The 22,936-nt window shown below is 44.2% G+C and overlaps 1 protein-coding gene across 10 annotated transcripts in view; it reads left to right on the forward strand.

Moving 5' to 3' along the window:
* ASTN2 (astrotactin 2) overlaps positions 1 to 22,936 on the forward strand; it is a 986,627-nt gene that overhangs the window by 683,495 nt on the left and 280,196 nt on the right. For all 10 annotated transcript variants that reach the window (XM_045372567.2, XM_015436667.3, XM_015436666.3 and 7 more), the window contains 3 exons: positions 7,791 to 7,915; positions 12,173 to 12,277; positions 14,605 to 14,784. In XM_045372567.2, coding sequence (XP_045228502.2) covers positions 7,791 to 7,915; positions 12,173 to 12,277; positions 14,605 to 14,784 — 410 coding nt within the window. The remainder of the gene's footprint in view (positions 1 to 7,790; positions 7,916 to 12,172; positions 12,278 to 14,604; positions 14,785 to 22,936) is intronic.

The raw sequence follows: 22,936 nt of genomic DNA on the forward strand, positions 1-22,936 counted from the left end.
CAGTGACAGAGCCAAGATGAGAACACAGGTCTCCCAACTGCTTGTTCTCAGAGGACACCAAATCTCAGCCAAAGTTATCCTTGTCATATGGCATAAAGGCTCAGTTCAGTCAGAGAAGAGGGATGGGGCACAGTGTACACCAGGGAATATGTCCTCATCAGCTTTGGGATTTTAAGGCAACCTTTTTTGAGGCTTCTGGCCAGTGTAGGAAGAGCCAGAGAACCAGACAAGGAGAGCGGGCCCCTCCCTGCAAACTCAGTAGCTCCCAAGCCAAGGCTCCTAGCTTTCCCTCAAGGAAGAAAAGACTGCAGACAGTGCTGGCTGGCTCTAAGGTGATTTACCTTCCTGAAATACCTCAATTTAAATGCTAATTTCCCCTAGAACGAAGGGGTGATGGTTTTTGCATGCTGGTTGCTGTGTATTAATGTACCCAAAACACACATATTCTTAAAAGAGGGTGGCAGGCAGCAAAGACCTGAGGAAGGGTGGAACAGAGTGGCAGAGGAGTCCAACTTCCCTTGTTTGTCTTTGCTGTCAGCATGGCTGATCAGAATGAAGCTAGACATGGTGCATCCTCAGTGGAAATGTTTTGTAGGATTTCTGTCATTTAGAGGTCATATGCAGGTAGCCTGGGAGGGTAAAGAGACATTCCCCTTCTATTACACATGGTTCAACAAATGCTCAGGGGCATATACAGTGAGACAGGCACTGTGCTGGACCCTCTGAGAACCTTGGAGAGATTCAGAATCTAGTATGGAAACCAGGAAAATAAGCTAGCATTAAAAATAATTTTACGGCCGGGCATGGTGGGTCATGCCTGTAATCCCAGCACTTTGGGAGGCCGACGTGGGCAGATTATGAGGTCAGGAGATCAGGACCATCCTGGCTAACATGGTGAACCCCATCTCTACTAAAAAAAAAAATACAAAAAATTAGCCGGGCGTGGTGGCGGGCACCTGTAGTCCCAGCTACTCGGGAGGCTGAGGCAGGAGAATGGCGTGTACCCAGGAGGCGGAGCTTGCAGTGAGCCGAGATCACACCACTATTCTCCAGCCTGGGCGACAGAGCAAGACTCTGTCTCAAAAAAAAAAATAAAATAAAATAAAATAACCTTACATAATTCCTCCTCTTCACACATTGAAGCTGAACTCATTATCGCCATTTTACAGATGAAATCACTAAGGATCATAAAATTTGAAGTCCTGAAGGTCACACAGCTAGAATTTGTATCCATGTCTGTATGAGTTCTAAGCCCATACTTTCTATCACTAGATCCAAACTGTATGAGTTCTAAGAACTCATACAGAACTGTATGAGTTCTAAGCCCATACTTTCTATCACTAGATCCAAAGGCCACATCTGGAATCTATTTACAAACAAGATGCATGAAAGTAAAGTGATAGAAAAGATGTATTTCAGCTGGGGAAAACTGGAATGGTATTATGGAAATGATGGTTTTTCAATGGGGCCCTTTGCTGCCCACTGGCATTGTTCATTTTAGAATGTGCCCACACCTCTACCTCTACCTGAATGTACATATGCACACCAAGAATGGGAGGCCCAACCAACCCTTTTCTTAGGGAGATCATCTGTTCCCATCCAGTCCCCACTGACTCAGTGGCCCCTGGCCCCTCTGTCCAAGGTCCATGGGAGCCAGAGTATGTATGTACTTAGGAATTTAGGGGAAGAAAGTAGGGTTTTGAAGCTTCTTATGGAATATTAGACTCAAATCCTCAATACGCTTTGGGTCCTGAAGCATTCTGGGACTCTATGGCAAAACATCAGAAAGGGCTTCATCAATAGATGTAGGTCATGCACATATTACCACTGTCTCTGGATTTTCTTCCTTCACTGCGTCAACAAATGTTCGTGGTGCACCTATTTTTTCTCAGTTTTACTCAGGTACTCAGTTTGCACTGCTGGGCCCTGAGGAGGCAGCACTACATTGGACAGGCATAGTTTGGGGCTGCATGGAACTCACTGTCTAGTGGGAAAGACAGGTGTCCAACAACATCTCCCATGAGCACAAATATCATTAGAAATGATAAAGCCCTTCATAGAGGAAAACAGCAGGATACGATAAGGATGTGTAACAAAAGAACTGATTCCAGGGAGAGTTCTTAAAAGGCAGAGGAATAGTGGATGGTCTGAATGATGAGTAGGAGTTGTCCAGGTGCAGAGGGAGAGCAAATTCCAGAGAGAGGGCAAATTCTAAGTGGGTCCTTGTGTGGGATGGGAGCATGCCCCAGAAAAGGAACTTAAGGACAGTCAGAGCAGGAGGAAAACAGTGGCCCAGGGGGCTGTGGCTCAAACAGTAAGGCAGCAGGAGTAAGTAGGCAGGGTCTAGATTATGAGGGATCTTGTAGACCTCAATGCAACATTGATTCTCTCCTGGTCTTCATGAATGGAGGCATCTCCTCTGATTTTCCACTGCTGTATCCCTAGCACCCAAAACAGTTCCTGAAAAAGGGTAGTGCCCCAATGAATGTGAAATGAAGGAGACCTCTCACTGTCAGAGTCCCTGGGGCCCAAGATCTACTATTTTAGAATTGATGAATTGTTTCCTTAGAAGGTCAACTGAGATTGAACTGTTTTTATAGATACATTTGGGAGATGCTTGTCTGTGTGTTTGTGTGTGTGTGTGTGAATAAGTGAATGTTGTGTTTCAAGCAGCAGCAGAGCCACTGTTTGTTTAATCAAGCATCTCTCAAAAATGCCTTATTGAAAGCACACTTCACTGTGGTGGTGAATAACAGAACTACCCGGTCTCATCTCTAAATGAGTCAAGCTATCCCAGGGATCAGGAGCACAGGCTTGGGATCAATTCACTGAGCATGTACGTACTGTGTGCTGGGCTCTCAGCAGGAAGCTAGGGGTGTTAGAATTTGGTCTTGGCCACTGCTGCTTTCTAACCGTGGACCTCAGTTGGACAAGTTCCTTAACCTCTCTGAACATGTTTTTTCATCTATAAAATGGAAATAATGATAGTACTTGTCTCACAGAGTTCTTATGAGGTTAAAATGGCATACACACTCCTATATCTGTTTTAATTTCAATCGTTTTGGGGGTACAAGTGGTTTTTGACTAGATAGATAAGTTCTTTAGTGGTGATTTCTGAGATTTTAAGGCACCCATCATCTGAACAGTATACACTGTATCCAATATGTAGTCTTTTTTTTTTTTTTTTTCCCCGGAGAGAGTCTTGGCACAATCTCAGCTCACTGCAACTTCCGCCTCCCGGGTTCAAACGATTCTCATGCCTCAGCCTCCCGAGTAGCTGGGATTACAGGTGTGTGCCACCATGCCCAGCTAATTTGTGTATTTTTAGTAGAGACGGGGTTTCACCATGTTGGCCAAGTTAGTCTTGAACTCCTGACCTCAGGTGATCTTTCCGCCTCGGCCTCCCAAAGTGCTAGGATTATAGGCATGAGCCACTGCGCCTGGCCCCAATATGTAGTCTTTTATTACCCCTTTTCCGACCTTCCCCTGCCAAGTCCTCAAAGCTCATTACATCACTCTTATGCCTTTGTATCCTTATAGCTTAGTTCCCAGTTATAAGTGAGAACATAAAACATTTGGTTTTCCATTCCTGTACGCTACTATATCTTGACACACTGCCTTGAATATAGAAGATGGTCAACAAATGCAATCAGTAAATCTCAGTAAATATTATCATATTGCTAGGGTTAGTTACCTAGCAGCTTTTACTACACATACACACACACACACACGTTGGCACATGAACTACAGCATAACTGATGAGCAACAGATATGATCAATAAATAAATATGGTCCATTATTTCTGTCTTCCTATTATACGAATTAGTTGTGTGGTAGTTTTTACTACACACACACACACACACACACACACGAGCGCTGAGAATCTGAATTATTCCTGAGCATCCAAGTTTAAGCCAGCACCCTGCCAGCTCCCTGGTCGCCTCTCCCAGGTGGGTGGATTCTGCAGCTGCTGTCTGGGCTTCCATCTGAGGTTCTCAGCCCAGCGGAACTTTCCCAGCAGCTACTCTTCTCATCCGTGTTTTGCCTCCCAAAACAGCTGATCGATGCAAAGGCCCCGGGCGCCCTCTGCTGGCAGAGGCCTTGCAGGACTTGTGGCCATCGCCCAGGCAGTTGCAGAGGGACCCCAGTACCCGAGAGACCATGCCGTTGCTGTGTTTTTCATTTGGGCTTCATCTTCGCCTACCTGCCCCCCTCCTTCCCAGCCTTCCATATTGGCTGGCTAATTCTCACCCCTCCATTTTCTCTCTCTTTCTGCATTTCTCCAAGTCCCCCTGTACTTTCTGGAAGCTCAGGAAGGAAAACCTTCCTCCGGGAAGGGGTGTCCTGAGCCAGGCCCCTGCCTCCTGAGTTTGCCCACTCTACTTCCTTGCGTTGTCCCATTGGGGTCAGATTTCCTTGCAGAGCTAAGATGGACTTGACAGGAAGGCAGAAGGATTGGAGGAGAGGGACATGGGGATAGAGAAGGTGGCATTACCTTCCCTCCTCTGCAATTGTAAGAACATTTCTAGAGATTTGAAATGGAGACCCTTGGGTGGTAAAGTGAAAAATGATAGATTTGGCTTAAGATCTCATTTCCCAAATGCACCCAGTGTGTAAGTCCATAGAAAATCCATTTCCTTGTCGGTTAAACGGGGAATATATGCCTATCTTGTGGCATTGGTGGTGAGGCTTGAAGAGTTCACATAGAGAACAGAGCCTGGGGCATGTGGTGAATAGCTCTCTCCTCTCTTGTAGGAGCAGCAAGGTCCTCGTCTTGGCTGCAGCCTGTCTGGGCTCAGCACACGCCCAGGCACTATGGCCCTTCCAGCTTTGACAGCCTGTGTCTGTCACAGGCAGGTCCTTCCACACCCGGTACCCAAGCAGTGATGAGGAGTGCTAGAATGTCTTTTGAAGACATCTACCATGACCTGTTAGAGAAACAAAGACTCTATGCCAGGCATACAGTAAATATTAACCCTTCTATATTCAACTATCTGAGTGAACGCTTAGGGAAAGGCAAGCTGAGAAATAAAAGCACAATCTAGTCATGTTTACTACATAATAAAGTACAAAATATACTCGACTTAAGCATTGGGTTTGCTTTTAAACCTGATAGAATTCTGGAAAATTTAAATGCCAGATTGAATCAACTTTAAAACTTAACTCATGGTTGAAAGCAATGTATTACTAAATTTTGATCTGGGGCCAAACCACCTGGGATCTCCCACTTCCCAGCCTTGTGGCCTTAGGTAGTTACATAACTTCTTTGTGCTTCAGATTTTCAATGTCTAAATGGGGAATGTAAATGACACCTACTTCATAGAGTTGGGTGAAGAGTAAGTATTGGCAACTGTGCCTGGTGCATAGTAGGTGCTCAATAAAAGGCTATTGCCATTGTTGCCACTCCACTAAGGCCAGCTGAGTAGCTGTTATGATCCCCATGTTACAGAACAGATCATTGAGATTTGGTTGGTTTGCTCCAGGTTACACAGCTAGGATGCAGTGTGGGCAGAATTGGAGCCCAGTCCTCATAGGCTCCTCTCAGCTTCCAAGGCTGAGCTACCTCCTTACCTTCACTCTGGCCTCTCCTGCCCAGAGTGAAAACAAGTGCTGGGGATCTTGCAGGGAAGAGACCTTGTGCAGCAGCACCTGGCACATGCAGAATTCCTGATATCAACCCCCACCAATTGTTCTGCATGGCCATTTTCGTGTTTTCCCCACTAGGCTGAGAAGATCTAGAGGACAAGGGGACACATCAATCTGTCTCTGTGTTCTTAGCACCCCCCCAGCACAGGATTCCACCCAACTATGTGCTCAGTGCATGCCAGTTGACTGCCTAGGGCATGGACTACCCCTTCATCCTGCTACATCTTTCAGGGAAAAATCTATCACCAGAGACCACCACATCACAAGGGAGGAATGAGGACATTTAGTCCCGGCTAGTGTTACATGTTATGTGGAAGTACTTCCATTGACCAGAAGCCTGTCTTTTTAAATTCACATTGCTATTCCACACTCCCAGATTTGCAGACAAAGAGCAACCATCTGGGTAGAACCCATTATCACCTGCACACACAGACATAAACAAGGATGACTCCACAGACAGCCATGGCACACCCACACACAATAGCATGTTTAAATGGCGAGTGTGGGCCTTAAAACTCACCATCATGCACATGCATCCTGGGCAGAAAGTCTTAGGCACAGCCAGACCAGCTCCACCATATGTTAACACCAAATCTCATGTTACTTGTCTTCAACTTAAAGATAATGATATCTATCTTTTGGGAGTGCTGTGAAGATTAAGTGATAAAATGTATATAAAGTATTTAGCTAGATTCTAGCAAACTATAAAGATTCAATGAATAATACAGATGACAAAGACAATGATGATAATGATGGTGATGCTGGTGGTATTGAAGATGGTGATAAAGTCACATCCTCTGGACTCAGAAATGAAGAAAGTGTTCATTAAATGGATGAATTGATGATGAGCTTCAAAGGTGCCTGGAGTGGGGTGCAGAGATGTTGAGCAGACAGGAAGGTGACCCAAGCCACTCAACACTTTCACAGGTGCTTTTGATCTGCCTGAGATATAGGCTTCAAAGGCATTGCTTTGGCATCACGTATTTTTGTTTTCGTGCTTCTGATTTTCATTTCAAGGTTGACCATTCCATGCGTCAAAATGAAGTAATAAACATCCTCCTTTTGTTCTTCTCCTCCCCCTTCTCTTCTCTCCTCCTCCTCTCCAGACTATAATTCGTGTCTTTAATGCTGGGGATTTCTGAATATAAAGGGACCTCAGAAGTCATATTTAATATGGAAAAGCCCTCGATACCATCCATGCCAACTGGCTGTCAAGTTTTCTGCTTGCACACCCTCAGTAACAGGAAGCTCACCACCTCTCTTGGCAGGCTGTTAATTTTTAGGCAGGTCTATTGTCCGGAAGAATGAAATCTGCCTCCCTCTGCTGCACTATTACCATCCTCTCAGAACTTTGTTCATGGTTCAGTTCTCTGGGGTCATTCAGAGGTCTGTCTTCTGTTCCCTGGGGCTGACCTGCAGGAAAGGGATAGAGGCACCTAAAGAAGTTAGAGCAAGGGAAAGAGCACTAACCTGGAGTCAGAAGACATGGGTTTGAGTCTAACCTATTAGGTTGTGATTCAGCAAGTCATTCCCTTTCTCCAGACCTCAGTTTCCCCATCTGTAAAAGGAAAAGTTAGAGCCAAAAAAAAAAAAAAATCTTAGGGCCCTTCCATTTTACCAAACATCTATTTTTCCAAGGTTTGTTTGTTCTTTTTTGTTTTTCAGCCTCATCTTGCCCCCTTGTTCTTCAAACACTACACACTATTCTCAGTTCTCACATCCTAGTTCAAGATTGCCACTGCTTATGCCAGGGGACGTTTAGCAGCCACATATACAGTGTATAGAGCATCAGAGAGTATCTTAAATAATTGGTAGATTTTTCTCATTAAGTGCTTACAACAGCCCTTAGATCTGAATCTCACTTTATGGACAAGGAAACTGAGGTTCTGAGAGGAATAGTAGCATGCTTGAGGTCATACAGCCAAGTAAGCAGTGGGGCTAGAATTTGAACCCCAGCCTGCCTGATTCAGGAACCTGTAGTTAGCACCATGTTCTCAGAGCTAGGATTCAGGAAACCAGAGGCATCACAGCAAAGCCACCCACCATGAGTCTTTATTCTGACTACAGCATCCTGCCTCCTTGCCCTGCAGCCCCCAGCAGCCTCCACTTCCTCGATTTGGCAGTCTCTCTGCTCCTCTCCACAGGGAGAACAACTTCATCAAGGACTTTCCCCAGCTGGCCGACGGGCTGTTGGTGATCCCGCTGCCGGTGGAGGAGCAGTGCCGGGGGGTCCTCTCCGAGCCCCTCCCGGACCTCCAACTGCTCACTGGTAAGACACATGTGCCAGACCCTTCCCAGGTTTCCTGACCACACACCTAGTCTCCACACCTAGTGCATATCAGTCTTCAGCAGATCCAAGATGGGCTCCATCAAGCCTCCTCCTTCATGAGGAATGGGATGGGAAGGAACTTGCCCCTCTTGGGCTCCTGCTATTGGCTGTGCAGAACCAGGGACTTCCCCGAGACCCCAGACTTGGGACTGCAGTCATCTTTGAGAGGAGGTTCCTCTCTGAGAACAGGAACAATTTTTCTCAGTGAGAGTTTTGCCTCTGTGAATGAGTCTCAAAACACTTTTCATTCTCATTGACAATTTTCTGGTATTTTTCCACTTTTAGTATTTTATTTTTCTTGGTTCATTTTAAGTCATTCTAAAGCAAAAAAGTGAACTCTCCAACCAGGAGCCTCTCCTGCTTGAAAGCACTTGAGTTACACAGCTCGTTTTTGTGTGTGGGCACTGTGCCATCTGTTGGGTGGGTATTATTTTTACCATTTGATAGATTAGGAATCTATACTTAGAGAGGTAGAAGGGACCAGTCCAAAGTCACACAGCATATCTGCCAGGACTAAACCCTGGGTGCTATAGCACCAAGTCTTTTGCCCTTTTGACTCCACTTTGCAGCTCCCCCACCCCTGCAACCACTTTCTCTCCCCACTGGGAAGTTGCCTTTTGCAGGCTTTCCTGAGACTCCATATTTTCTGTCCAACCCCAGGGTGCTCTTTCCTCTTTTTGTGCTCCGAGTTCCTCTCCTACCCTTTTCTTAAGAAATTTCCTAAGATGTGAGGGTCCTGACTCTGCCTTTGTGATACTGTGGTTGCATGCCTTATCCACAGCCCAGGGAGAATAGTCACGGGGAAATCGTTATGGGGAAGGATATTAGAGCTCTCTCACTGAGAGGGGAATTGTCCCCCAGGGAAGACCCCACAATGTCACAGACCTAGGTTTAAATCTCTGCCTGCCCTCCCCATCACTTGCAAGCCTGGGAAACCTCAAAAGAGTCATCTAACCTCTGTGAGCCTTTCCTGTGAAAGAGCATAGATGGAGGAGAGAACCCACATCGCTTAAGAGGTCCTGGGGTCCAGGCACTTTTTATGTGTTAAACCATGTAACCCTGCAAGGCCATTATTGTCCCCTTTAAATTGGCTAGCTAGGTCATGAACTCGTCCAAGGCCACGTGGCTAGTCTATAGTCATGTCAGGATTTAAACATAGTTGGTCTCAACTCCAAAGCTGATGGCATATCCACTATGTTACATAACCCCTGACCTGTGCTATTTCAAAGAGGGACCCAGACGTAGATCAAATGAAATCATGGATATAAAAGACACCTTGTAAAATGTTACAAACAATTTCACTGCCTTCCTTAATTTTCATTTTTTATAAGATCATAAAATTTCAGAGCTAACATGGGCATCTAGTCTAATCTTCCTTCCTGATGAGGAGTCAAGTCTATAATATCTTTCCTGAGTGGTTATCCCTCTTTGGATACCCCCAGTGATGGGGAGTTTACTACCTCCTAAAGCAGACATGTCCATGGTCTGTGAGGAGGTGCTGTGCTTTAATGGAAAGGCCCCTGAACCTGTCATTGATCCTGGTATGTCCCTGGACAGTTTCCCTCTCTGAGCCTCAGTTTATTCCTCTAAAATATAGGGTATGGTCCGGGCACAGTGGCTTCTGCCTGTCATCTCCTCACTTTGGGCGTCCAAGACAGGTGGATCACCTGAGGTCAGGAGTCTGAGACCAGCCTGGCCAACATGATGAAACCCCAACTCTACTCAAAATACAAAGAATTAGCCGGGCATGGTGGCGGCTGCCTGTAATCCCAACTACTCAGGAGGCTGAGGCAGGAGAATCACTTGAACCCGGGAGGCAGAGGTTGCAATGAGCCGAGATCTCGCCACTGCACTCCAGCCTGGGCAACAAGAGCGAAACTCTGTCTCAAAGAAAACAAAACAAAACACAATGCCGAAAAAATAGGGTATGATAATTATTTTTTAAGGATTCTAATGAGAAATAAAGATCATGTATATAAAATGCTTGGCACACTATGGGTATCCATTAGTGGTTCAAATTGTTATGATTCTTTGTTTTGACTCAAGGATTTTGGAGATTTCCTAATAAAGGGAACTGTTGCATTTCAAGATATTTATTATTATTATTACTACCAGGAAAAATTCCTTCCTCCATCACATAGCTTCATTCCAACCGTAATCCCCAGGTAGGGAGCTGGGATGGGGAGGGCAAGATGGGAGTCAGCGACAGAGTAACCCAGGGATGAGTTTATGGTTAGGAACAGAGTGAGAGTTAGGCAGTCAGTGGATAGGCATTTATTGAGAGGATACTATAGGCCAGGCTCTCTTCTGGACTCTGTAGAAGGGGAGGAATATAGAACATGACCTTGACCTCAAAAAGCTGACATCCATTCCAGTGGCGAAGCTTTTCTTTCAGGCTTGAATCCAGGAACGAGCAGGGATGGAAGGAAGTGAGGGATGGAGTGAGAAGATGGTTTTATAAATTACTTGATAATCAGAAGAAGTTTTTTGTTTTGTTTTGTTTTGTTTTTACATTTGGACATCATGCCACCAAGTGAAAGAGCTGCCTCTCAGCAGCCTGCACCATTCTGCCTCCCTCTGTTGGAGAGAGGCCTTGGCTGCCAGTGCCCCCACCAAGTCTGCTTTGAACATGAATGAGCAGTAATGGAAGGAGCAGAGACTGCCTTGTCCCTGGTGTCTGAATCTTCTTGTGCAGACGTTTTCTCTGCCCTTAGTCAAAAACACAGTCCTCCCCTTCCTCCCTCCACACAATCTCCTTTTCTCCCCAGCCTCTGCAAAGGAAGGACGGGAGAGGCAGAGCAGGTAAACAAAGACGACGTATTTATAACAAACAACCTCGCTCCAGTGGACATATCTTTGGGGATCATGAATATTTTACTTTAAAATGAAAGCCTCTGAAAAACTATTTTATTCCTGAAAAGGCTAAGGAGGATAAGGAGGAAAAAAAAAAAAAAGGTGACAGTAATGGACAACTTTAATACTGCAGTAATGTCCAGGAAGAAATCATTTGTTACAATGAGATTCTCATTTTAATCTTGGTATCAAATATCTCTTTAAGTGCCTACTCACCAGGGGACAAGAGAAAAGGATAGAAAATGTGCCTGCCATTTGCAGAGGCACAGGAAAGCATGGATACATAAAAACAGTAATAATAACTGCTGATGTGACTAGCATCTTTTTAATGTATTTTTGTTCAGCTTATAAAAAAGAGTTTGCAAAGCTTATGGTAGAAAATTTAGAAAATAGAGGTGAATATAAATCAGAAAACAAGAATTTTTCATATACCACTGCCCAAAGTTAATCATTTGCTAACACTTCCTTGTGTCTTTTCTTTTTTTATTTCTTGTTTATACCTGTGTTTCCTGAAATATATTCTATAAAACATGAATTCCAAGAGACCTTTCATACGAAAGGGCTTTTATGGTCAAAGAAGTTTGCACACTACCTTCATGCATATTAATCTAATCAAGATGCTGAGAAATTATACAGTTAAACTTTGTTTTGCCTGTGTTTCTCAGTCTTACTTGAAATAGAGTTTATTTCTGTATACCTCTATTTTACATAATACTTATGAACATCCATGTTGCCATGTTAAGAAATGATAGTCTACATAAGGGTCAGCAAACATAAAGGGAAAGTTAATAAATGTGTTAGCCTTTGCAGGTGGTTTGTATTGCAACTGCTCAACTCTGCTGTCATAGTGTGAAAGCAGCTATAGACAATACATAACAAATGGGCTGTAGTTTACTTACACATGGTCTACATGCACAACATTTCTAGGTTACCAAAAGGCTCCCACTTCTAGTACCTTACTTGAGCCTCACAACATGCTTATGAAATAAGAGCATTAGAGATAGCTACAGTGTCGATGTGGAAACTGAAGCACTGAGATATCTAGTGCCTGGTGGCAAGTTGTAAATGGGGTGAGGTAAGACATAGATCTGATCTGAGGTTGCTCTTACTTGTAGGGTAAAGGGGACTTGCAAGCTATAGAGCAGAGAGAAAAATGAGGGGTGGAGCTGAGATTAGAGACCAGGAAGAGGCCTGGAGGGTGGGGTTCATAAAATTGTCAATCCCAATGAAAGCTGGCACTTCCAAGAGGTGTCTGTTACCCAGAACCAAGAGCTGCAGGGTGAGCCTTGTGGTGTGAAGCGTCTTAATTCTGGGCTCACGTGACCATCTTATTTCCTCTCCCAGGAGATATCAGGTATGACGAGGCCATGGGTTACCCCATGGTGCAGCAGTGGCGGGTCCGGAGCAACCTCTACCGTGTGAAACTCAGCACCATCACCCTCTCAGCAGGTGAGGACAGCGGACTTGGAATAATTTAGCACTTGTTCCCAAGGACCTAGCATGTTCCAGGGTATGTGAGAGCACTAGGGATGCTGAGGAAATGGGATGCATCCTGTCTTCCATCAAGGAGTCCCAGGGAGGGTGGGTGGACCGGAGGCTGACAGACAGTAGAGTCAATGCAATAGTGGGGAAGCGGTGGCACAGAAGACGGAGCTAATCATTCTGGGGGAGCTAGAGAGGCTCCCTTGAGGAAAAAGTATCTGAGTAGGGTGTGGAAGTATGAATAGGAGAGTGGGGATAAACAGTCATCTAAGTCCTATTTATGTTTCTGAAGTATTTCAAGCTTGTGAATTATAAATTCTCCTCAGATACCAATTTCTCCTTCTCTCCTGGCTAATTTATTTTCCTGCCCATCTCCGATACAAAAATCATATATAACTCCCACACCCCCATCCCTTTACATGTACCACCCACATTGTATCCACATGAACTTTAAGCTCCAACAGATGGCAGCAATTTATAGTGCCCAAAATGGTGCATGTTCTCTCATGCCACTGTGACTTTGCCCATACTGTTCCCTCTGTCTGGACCTCTTTGTCTTGGGAACATATGCCATATTACTCTGTGATGCCTCTCCCATTCTCCATTCCCCTCAAAACAACTCACAGAATTCTCGGTGCTTGAATATCTATATCAAGACATTAACAAGTGCTTGATTTATATTAGAATCTTGTCTATGACCTGAGAACTGTGGGCGGGGCTTGGGTCTTATTTATTCCAGTATCTCCAAAACTAACAAAGATCAGCAGATTGTTGGTGCTCATGTATGATGGAGGAATTTTTTAAAATAAATGAAAACTGAAAAATAAGGAATGAATGAAAGAACCTGGAATGAGGCCTGGCCTAGGATTTTCTACCCTGACTCTTACTAATAACACTGTCACGGATTTATTGTCTGAGTGTCCTCTAATTATCTATGAGTTCTTTTCTTCTCTTTTCTTGTTCAATATCACTTTGTTCATCAGCAAACTGGAGCTCTTATAGCCTGGGGATTGGAGGATTTCACCCTCTGGAAAGTAGAAATAGTAATTATTGCTGACATCTGTTAAGCATTTTATAATGTTTCATTTCTTATGACAGAACAGTACTGCAAGGAAGGCATTATTTATCCCATTTTTCTTCACATAAGTATACTGAGGTTTAGGGAGGTTAAATAACTTGCCCAAGGTCACACAGCTAGTAAGTGGCAGAGCAGGGAATGAATGAATCAAGGATTTGATTGCAGTTTTGTCTGCCTGGATAAGAGCCTCAGGGCATCTCTGTGTATTATTTTTTATTACTGAACAGGAACCATCATATTATTAACACTACTGTATTAATTATCCAGTTGCATTACTTAACAGGTTGATGGAGAGGGGTTGTTCTCATCAGACACCCATTCTTTGAGCCCTAATTCTGTTTTCTGCCCCCCACATCCCATACTGCACTTGTGAATAAGACTGTGATGTTCCTATTAGAAGTGCAAAGGTGCATCTGCTTTAATTAATCAGTATGATGCTCCTGGAAAACCCTTTTGTCAATCAAATGTTGGCAAATTAGAGCTCACTTTTAATGTTGGAGAGAAGCTTGTTCTTTTACATTTTACTTTGATGTGGCACAGTATTGGTTGTTCTTGTAATAATTGTGGTTGGTGTGTTTGCTGTGTCCCAGGCACTGGGCCGTGCACCCAGTTGGGGTGGGTGTGCGGGGAGGATGCATGTGCAGATACAGAGACAAATAAGGTAGAGCTTCTGACTTTAAGGTGGTGCATGTTGAAAGTGCAGAGAGGAGGCACTCCTGTCCCTGATGATGGGAAAGGCTTCTTGGAGGAGAGGTGACTTCCAGGGACTTTGAAGCACAGGTGTGACTTAAGGAAGACATAGGGAGGCCATTTCAGGCATATGTGTGTGTGTGTGTGTGTGTGTGTGTGTGTGTGTGTGTGTGTGTGTTGAGGGTAGTGAGAATGCAAGGAAAGATAGAATGATAGAAATTCCAGGTCACATTCAGGATAAATAATAAAACTAATTTGGCTGGAGCTAAAACTTAGTGTGGGTGGCTCATGAGAGATGAACTTGGAACCTTGAATATCTAGAGAAGGTCACTAGGCTTTGTCCAGTAGCAGGGAGGAGCTCAGGAAGGCCCCTGGAAGAATAGCTTGGTCATGTGCTTGCTTGAGGAAGGAGAGAAAGAGGGGTAAGGCACCAAATCCAGGCTGGGAAGAACCTTTGCCACTGTATAATTTGCTAGCTGCCAGCCTCCCGCATCTGACCACCTCCACATGCTCCTCTCTTGTCCAGGCTTCACTAACGTTCTCAAGATCCTGACCAAGGAGAGCAGTCGGGAGGAGCTGCTGTCCTTCATCCAGCACTATGGCTCCCACTACATCGCAGAGGCCCTTTATGGCTCAGAGCTCACCTGCATCATCCACTTTCCCAGCAAGAAGGTCCAGCAGCAGCTGTGGCTCCAGTATCAGAAAGGTAAGCCCGGAGTGCCTACTGGAGGAGGTGGCCAGGCAGGGTATAGAGGGAAGGTGTCTGGGGAAACAACTGAGCTGCCTTGGATCTAAATCTTGGCTCTACCACATCTAAGCTGTGTGACCTTGGGCAAGTCCCTGCCTCTCTCTGAGCTTCAGTTTCACCATGGGCAGAGTGAGGGATCATACAATGATTTTTGCAGGATTCTCTCAAGTTAGGCATTTTCTGAGGCCTCAAGTTAGTGTTCTAGACTCCAGAGCCCTTGCCTTCTCCTGCAAGTACTTTGCTTCCCACATCCTCTCTTTGAAACAACTGCCAGGGATCAGGTTCGGGTCAGCAATTGGTGTCTTCTTGATGCTTTCTTCTCTCCAGGCTTCTTGGGAGAACCCAAAAAAAGCTTGGGTTCTTCTCTCCCAAGAAGAGCTCCCTTCCTCTGGAAAAAACAATCGCCTCATGACCAAGCGGACGGTTTCCATTATGTCCTGTGGAGAGGCTTTTATCCTCAGGAAGGTTCAGCAGATTTCATTTCCCTTTGATTCTCAGCTATTATCAGAATTGGAATTCCTCAGACCAGGTGCAGGAGACCAGTCTCTGCCCACTCACCTTGGGAAGGTTTTTCCTTTTCCACCTCAGTTTTCCCTTCCTGTGAAATGGGTATGTAAGTAGCTATTCTTGTCTGCTTCTCACATTAAAGATAAGCAGTTTATATAATAGCATTTTGAGAAAGCTAAAAATATCGCACATGTATATACATGTGTTTTAATAGGTCAGTGTATTCACACTCCCACTTTACACATGAGATAATGAGTCTCAGATATGCCACATCAAGTGCCCGTAGACACACAGCTAATAAGTAGCAGGGTCAGGATTGGAACCCAAGGCTGGCTGACCACAAAAGCCCATGTTCTTTCCCTCTTTCAACTATACTGAAGTGCTTCTTGATATAGTTAATACTATTATTATCAACTATTTGTAAAAGAAAGTCTCTCAATTGATGCAAAGGGCGAAGAGCAATGTTAAAAACATGCTTGCATCTTTTCATACAGCTCAGCCACCCTATCTCCAAGAATGAAAGCAATCACAACAAAAAACCACTAAGTGTGGGAGCCAGGAGAGATCTGAAAGATCTCATTGAGCATAGCACTCCAGTTTTGCAGTTGAGGAAACTAAGTCTGTAGGGGAGAAGGGAGCTTTCACACAGCTCTGCTTGGCAGGGCCAGGACCAGGTGGGATTGCTCTACACACCCTGTCTAGTGCTTTTTATGTAGTTGCACATTCCCGAATGGATAAAACCCTAGTCCACCTGCCTTCCCAATCTCTAGATCCCTTCCTTTTGTCCCTGGAGGCTTTGCATCCCCAGTCGTGTTCTCACCCCTTTCTGCTTCCTGTGTGCAACTGAGTGGGGCAAGGGATGGTTTATGGGCACAGTGGATATAATTGAGTTGTCTGGGAATAGCTCCGTTTTATGACTGTTAACAATGACAGTCTTTAAGGAAGTGCATTAAATCAATAGAAGTCTCATTGTGCTACCCTGCAAATAATGTGACACATCATTAAGCAGGGCAATAAGCTTCAGGACTTTGAAGTAATACAATTAGGTTATGTTTATAAAAACCTTCGCTCACTGTGGCCACATAAGTAATTTGCTTCATATCACGTTTGGGGCCTGGGACACTACTCTGATTCTAAATCCCACCCCTTTTCCATGCTTAGCTGTCTTCAGACTTTAGAATTTCTCATTCCAGAAAATCCCATTCCTTGTCTGGTGGATCATGGAATTTGTTACAAATAAGATGGGAGAGGAGGAAGAAAGAGTGCTGAAACAACAGCTAGGAGGACCCCCTCAAGACCTGACTTTGCCACAAACTTGCAGGGTAAACTTGGTGTTTTCCTTCCTGGGCTTCTAGTCTACAAAGGCACTTTTCTTGCTTCCATCATCCATACTTGCTCCCAAGAAGAGAATAGGGGATACATTGAGGTCAACTTAACCATTCTGTGTGTTTCTTCCCCTCCATCTTCACCTGCTGTGACCACCTAGATGGTAGATCAGATACTCTGGTTTTATTTTTTATATTTGGGAGTGATGCTAGGGAATGGGGAGATGAGAAGCTGGGGATTTGCCTCTGTAGAGTTGAAAGAAGTCTTTGGACTTAAAGATAGCTAGTATCCCTTTTCTCCCCAGCCATGAGTTGTGTGTCACTGACATCTGCTAAACATTGGACAGGCCAGGATGAATCTGGGCTTGGGAGCTGATACCTCGGGGGACAGAGCTTGTGAGAGGAGGAGGGACAATGCGGTGCTGAAGTGGGGTGGAGGATATTTCATGTCTCTACTCCTCTTTATACACACCTGGCAGGTAACCTCAGGTAAAGGAATTACTAAGTCTCAGTTTCCTCGTGTGTTAAATGAGGGATAGTAATTCTCCTGCCTGGCTTTTGGGAGAATAAAATGAGATGATGCAGGTAAAATGTCTGGTACATAGTAGGTACATAGAAAACAGTAGCTTGAAATAAAGTAAAAATTGTGGGCATCAGCTGAGGATTCTAGTCCCCGCTCCATACCTTGCTCATGTGTGAGCTCAACCCTCAGTTTTCTCTGTGAGCTACAGATGTCACTAGAAAAATCCCTGTAAGTGTCCTTTTAACTTTCTTAGTGGAAGGAGGAGTGGAGGGGCCAAACTTGGTAGAGTAGGTTGGAGAAAATAGACCAAATAGGGCATGGATAACAACTATGAGCATTTATACAGCCCTCTACAGTTTGCCAATGGCCTTCCTATGATCTTCTCATCTACCTACAAAGCAAAGGAGGCAAGGGTGCTCACTTCTCCCTTTACAGAAGGGAAACCTTAACTTACAGAGGCAAAGGGCCACCATTCTTACTGAAGGAGATGGTGTTTGAATCCAAACTTGAGCCCATTGCTTCCTTCGCCCTAGTTCTGTTGTCCCTGGACATTAGAAACAAATGCCCTAGCCTTCCCAGGTTTCATAATGATGGGACCCTGGCCACTTTTTTGATCTGGGGAAGCCACTGGAAATTACTGGAAAGCCAAGGGAGATGGGGGTGAATGTGCCTTATTAAAATATTTCCCGTGAGAGGTTTACTCTCATTCCCCTAAGTGTTTCTAAAGGTACATTCTGTGGGCAAATAAAATCATAGTTATCATTCATTAATTCTTTGAACATTTCCCAACAGTTTTTTCTTTTTCTTGTGTCAGATGTTGTGGCACCAAATAAAGAAGATATGGGCTCTGTTCCTACGTTGTTCATTACCAGCATGCCTTAGTCTACCAATATTTCATCATTTTTGTTACAGACTTTAAAAAAAAATCCACTAGTAGACAGCAGGGAAGAGGGAGGGGGCTGACATTTCCAGGCTGGGTGGGATACCCAGTCACTATCATATTATGGTCTCTAGCTTTCATGTGCCAATTCTGATCAACTAGGGAATGGCTTGTCTAGAACACTGTGTGCAAGTTATTGGGATAATTGAGAAAGGGAATTACGATCAGCTGGTAATATCTATTCTAGACTCAGAAAGGAAGTGTGGTGGTCTGGATCCTCTGTATTTTCTTCCCTGTAATAGGGCAAAAATAAAAGCTAGAATAACAGGCCTAGTTTTTGATGTTGATCCCAGAGGGGGCACGGGGCATGCCAATAACCACTGGTAAGAACTCCAGGTAGGAAGGCAGAATTTTATATGACCAGGTGGGAATTCTGAGCTTTCCAGTAGTCTGTAGGTGACTAGAGCATCAAACAGGTCAATAAGGTAGAATCTAATCCAATGCAGGAAGAGCTGGGCCTTAGGACACAACTAGAGTAGCCAAAGTCATCTCTGGAAGCTCCAGGTTCCAGGCATGATTAGTATGGAAGCTGTTTAGCCTGTTAGGGTTTCTTTAGCCATTACCTCTGCTTCCATGCCATTCCCCCAATCAGTGTGTGAACTTCTGAGTCTCTTGCTCTAGCATAATACTTTCACTACATGTTGCTGTGCTCTTGATATCCCTGTATTTTGAAAAAAACTACCTTCTTCTCACTGGGGCTCCATTTTACCTTTTGACTTGATATTCACACATTCTCCCTAGCTGTGATCATGAAACATGAGTTTTATATCATGATGAGGGTTCACTGTATAAAGTCACCCTTCCTGTGGCTACCTCGGATAAAGACTTTCTCATTTGGAGATAAAGCACAGGTTTTACAATCAGATGGACCCCAATTCAAATCCCAGCTCTATCTCTTACCAGATGTGTGATCTTGAGCAAAGTGGTTCATTCTTCAAGATCGGTTTTCCCATATGCAAAATGCAAAGTCATTGTGTAGATTGAGTAAGAAAATAGAGGAATGGATGGACCCATCCAGCTCTGAGTTGAGGACCTAATTATCTTGATCCAACCCGTGCCCTCCACCCAAGGCTGCCACATCCACTTCGATTACTGTGTTCCCAGGTGTGTATGTTTGTGTGTATGTATGTGCGTGCAGGCACACCTGTGTGTGAGCAGGGGTGGGGGTTGCTAATTTGCTGTCATCCCTTGTCATCATTGTGACCCAGGATCAAGGGCAGAGGTAGATTGTCCTAGGATTGGGAGGGGCCTCAGTGAGTTTAGCTACAGGCTTGGAGCCAGTGAAAGCAAGGAGTTGTGGAAGTGGACTGGAGAGATATCAAAAGGAATCTGTAACTTTTATCATCCCCTGTAATTCTCTACTTAGGGAGGATAGTGATAGATGCAGGAATTAGCAATATTATGAGTTTTCTAAATTTTTAATTGCTTCTTTTTTATAGAGAAACTGACTATGGAAGGTGACATACGTGTTTGTGAAATAATTGCTCATTCTGTGTGTGCGTGTGAGAGAGAGAGAGACAGAGAGCTAGAGCAAGAGAGAGAGGAAAAGAAAGGCAGAGAGAGAAAAGGAGGAAGGGGAAAAGGAGACAGAAAAACAAAGAGAGATATACAAAGGCACACCAAAATCCACAAAGAGAAATGGAGAGATAAAGAGAGGCTAGAAGTGAAAGAATGCTATGCAATTAAAAGTGTACTGCCTAGGTGACCCCTGTGGAAGGACATTCTCTGTGTGAAGCTTGCACTGCTCCTGAGTTTAGATTGGGAGAGTCCATGGTATAGAAACATCCCCACAGATAAATACATGTCGCCACTTCTAAAAGGCATCTTATCTCTATTATAATTTTCCTAGACTGTCCAAGGGATTGCATTTCTGCATTTCCATTTGAATTACAATGCGCTTTTGAATGTCAGCTGAAACATTCCTAGACTACTTTTTAAAGGAGTTTTTGGCTGTTTAAAAGGCATCTCAGGGGTTGTGGGTGGAGGAGGAGAAGGGAATGATTATTCAACTGTCACCTCTTCTTTTGAGGACAGGTGTGGCCAAGGAGCTGATGAGAGCTGGATAATTCTCCAGAGCCTTCAGTTTCCTGAGGGAACTTGCTTCTAAGATGGCAACAAGATATGAACGTAGTTGTTCTTAGGGTCTGAGACCTGCAGGGTCTTGGTTTACTTCTTCAGTGATTCAATATCCTGCAGACAGTTTTCAGGTTCCATCTTCCTGACCTTTCAGTAGCCTTTGACAAAGTTGTCTGCTTCCTGTGTGAAGCACTTTCCTGTGTTCGTTTCGGTGATACCACATCTTCATGGTTTTCTACCTCCCCTCCGAACTGTCGCATCTCTCTCTTCTGCAGGTTCATCCTCTTCTGCATCATTAGTAAGTGAGGTTTCACAGGAGCCTGTCTTATGGGCCACTCTTTCTAGACTGTTTCTATGGTCATGATCTCTGTTGTGATCCCCACACTGATGAGTCCTACTTTATACCTCCAACCTCAAGCTTTCCTCTGATATTTGCTATCATTCTAGTTCTCTTGCCTGCCCAAACTCCACTCCACACAACCTAATACTTTTCTATTGTTCTAGTGAGAAGCACCACCATCTGTTTAGAAGCAGAACCAGAAACCTAGGAATCCTTCTCAACACCCTCTCTCAAGATCTGAGAGCACTGACTTCGAACTACTTGACCCCAGGGCAGTCACCTCTGAATCTTAACTCCTTAATTTTATCCTAGGTGAAAAATCCCAGCCTGGCTGCATTTGTCTATGGTGGTAGGAGTTGGCTAACTATCCCTTTCCTCTCCCTTTGTACCTTAGTTTCTGAGAAGGTCTTCTGCTGAATTTTCCCCTCCATTTCCAAACCATTCCAAGTTCTGTCAATTTTAATTCTCAAATAACTCTTAAATTTGCCTACTTTTTCTATCTCACTGTTGCCACCCTATTCCAAGTCACCATCATAGCTTGTCTGGACTCCAGCTTTGTTCTCCTGCCTGGTCTGCCTGCATCTACCCTGCCACTGTGAATCCTAACCACACGGCAGCACTGAGGATGTGTATTAGCCAGGATAACAGAACCGACAGGATGGATATGTAGCAAGAGACTTAGAGGTAGATATATAGATACAGATACAGGCATAGATATGTAAATATAGGTGATATAGATACAGATTTATTATAATAAATTGGCTAGCATAATTATTGAGGCTGAGAACGTCCAACATCTTGCAGTCAGCAAGCTGGAGACCTAGGAGAGCAGATGGTGTAATTCTAGTCTGAATCCAAGGCCCTGAGAACCAGGAGACCCAATGCTATAAGTTCTAATCTGAAGGCTGGCAGGCTTGAGATCCAAGAAAAGAAGATGTTTCCATTGGAGTCCAGAGGCAGTAAAAGACCAATGTCCTAGCTCAAGACATTCAGGCAGGAGGGTCAACCTTTTGGTTCTATTGGGGCCTTCAACTGACTGGTTTAAGTCCACTCACATTGAGGAGGACAATCTGCTTAGTCAGTCTACCAATTCAAATATTAATCTCTCCAAATTCATCCTCACATACATACCCAGAATACTATTTGACCGAATAGTTTGATAACCCAGCCAAGTTAACGCATGAAATTAACCATCACAGGATGTTTCTAAAATAGAGATCCGAACATGTTATTCCTTGGATTAAAACTTCTAGGTGCCTTGTCACTGCCATGGGGATAATTTGCAAATTCCTTCCCATGGCCGCAGGGCTCTAACAGATCTGATCTGTCCTCAGCCAACCTCTTCAGCCCCGTGTGTCTCCGTGCTTTCTACCATTTTGTCATACTGACTTTCCTTCAAGTCCTAGAACAAGCTGCGATCCTTTTGTCACTTGGCCTTCTGCTGATTTTTTTTTCCCCATTTTTGCTGAATCACTTCCTATCACCCAACTCAAATGTCACTTTCTCAGGAAACCTTTCAAGAAGCCTCAGGCTATGTCAGGATCCTTTGCTACATTTTTATTTTCTTAGAATGATGTTCTTTTGCTACACATAACCTGTTTGTAAGTTCACATTTATTAGTTTACATCTTTCTCTCTTGCTGCACTGTAAGCTCTGTGAAGGCAGGGACCCTGCCTGCTTGGCTAATGCCTAATCAGTGCCTGGCATATTGATAGCATTCAGTAATGTTTATTGAAATAAATGAGTGAGTGAGTGAGCCTTGGAGGGTCATAAATGCCTTAGTGGTATAGGCAAAGTGTTGTTCATCTGCATTTGTGGTTTATTTGGGATGAAAGTCTCCATAGCTTTCTTGCAGTCTCAAAGGGTTCTCTGACTCCAGAAAGGATGAAGACTACTGGTGTATTAAAAGCACTTTGTTGAAAATTTGAGAGCACTGATTTTGAACTCAGATAAACGTGGCTTTTCTGATTCCTAGCGGCTTGACCCCAGGGCAGTCACCTCTAAATCTTAACTCCTTAATTTTATCCTAGGTGAAAAATCCCAGCCTGGATGCATTTGTCTATGGTAGGGTCCCAGCATGGTGGTAGGAGTTGGCTAACTATTCCTTTCCTCTCCCTTTGTGCCTTAGCTTCTGTGCAGTTATTTGCAGGATCAATCTAGCTCTAGGGAAGTATTTACTTGGACAAGGCGGAGAGACTGGAGGAGATTAAATATGAGCTGGACACTCACTAGTCTACGGCAGGCCAGAAGATGGAGCCAACTTATTTCTCCTCAGAACCATGCAAAAAGACGATACAGGATGTGGTTCATTAAACACAAATAGGCCCGTGAGACTGCCATTTCCACAAGATGAAATTACCAAAAAAAGCATTTGTTCCCCAGTTTAGATTGAGTCCATC

Source organism: Macaca fascicularis, chromosome 15 (genome assembly GCF_037993035.2).
Source record: "Macaca fascicularis isolate 582-1 chromosome 15, T2T-MFA8v1.1".
In the NCBI taxonomy this organism is placed as follows: domain Eukaryota; kingdom Metazoa; phylum Chordata; class Mammalia; order Primates; family Cercopithecidae; genus Macaca; species Macaca fascicularis.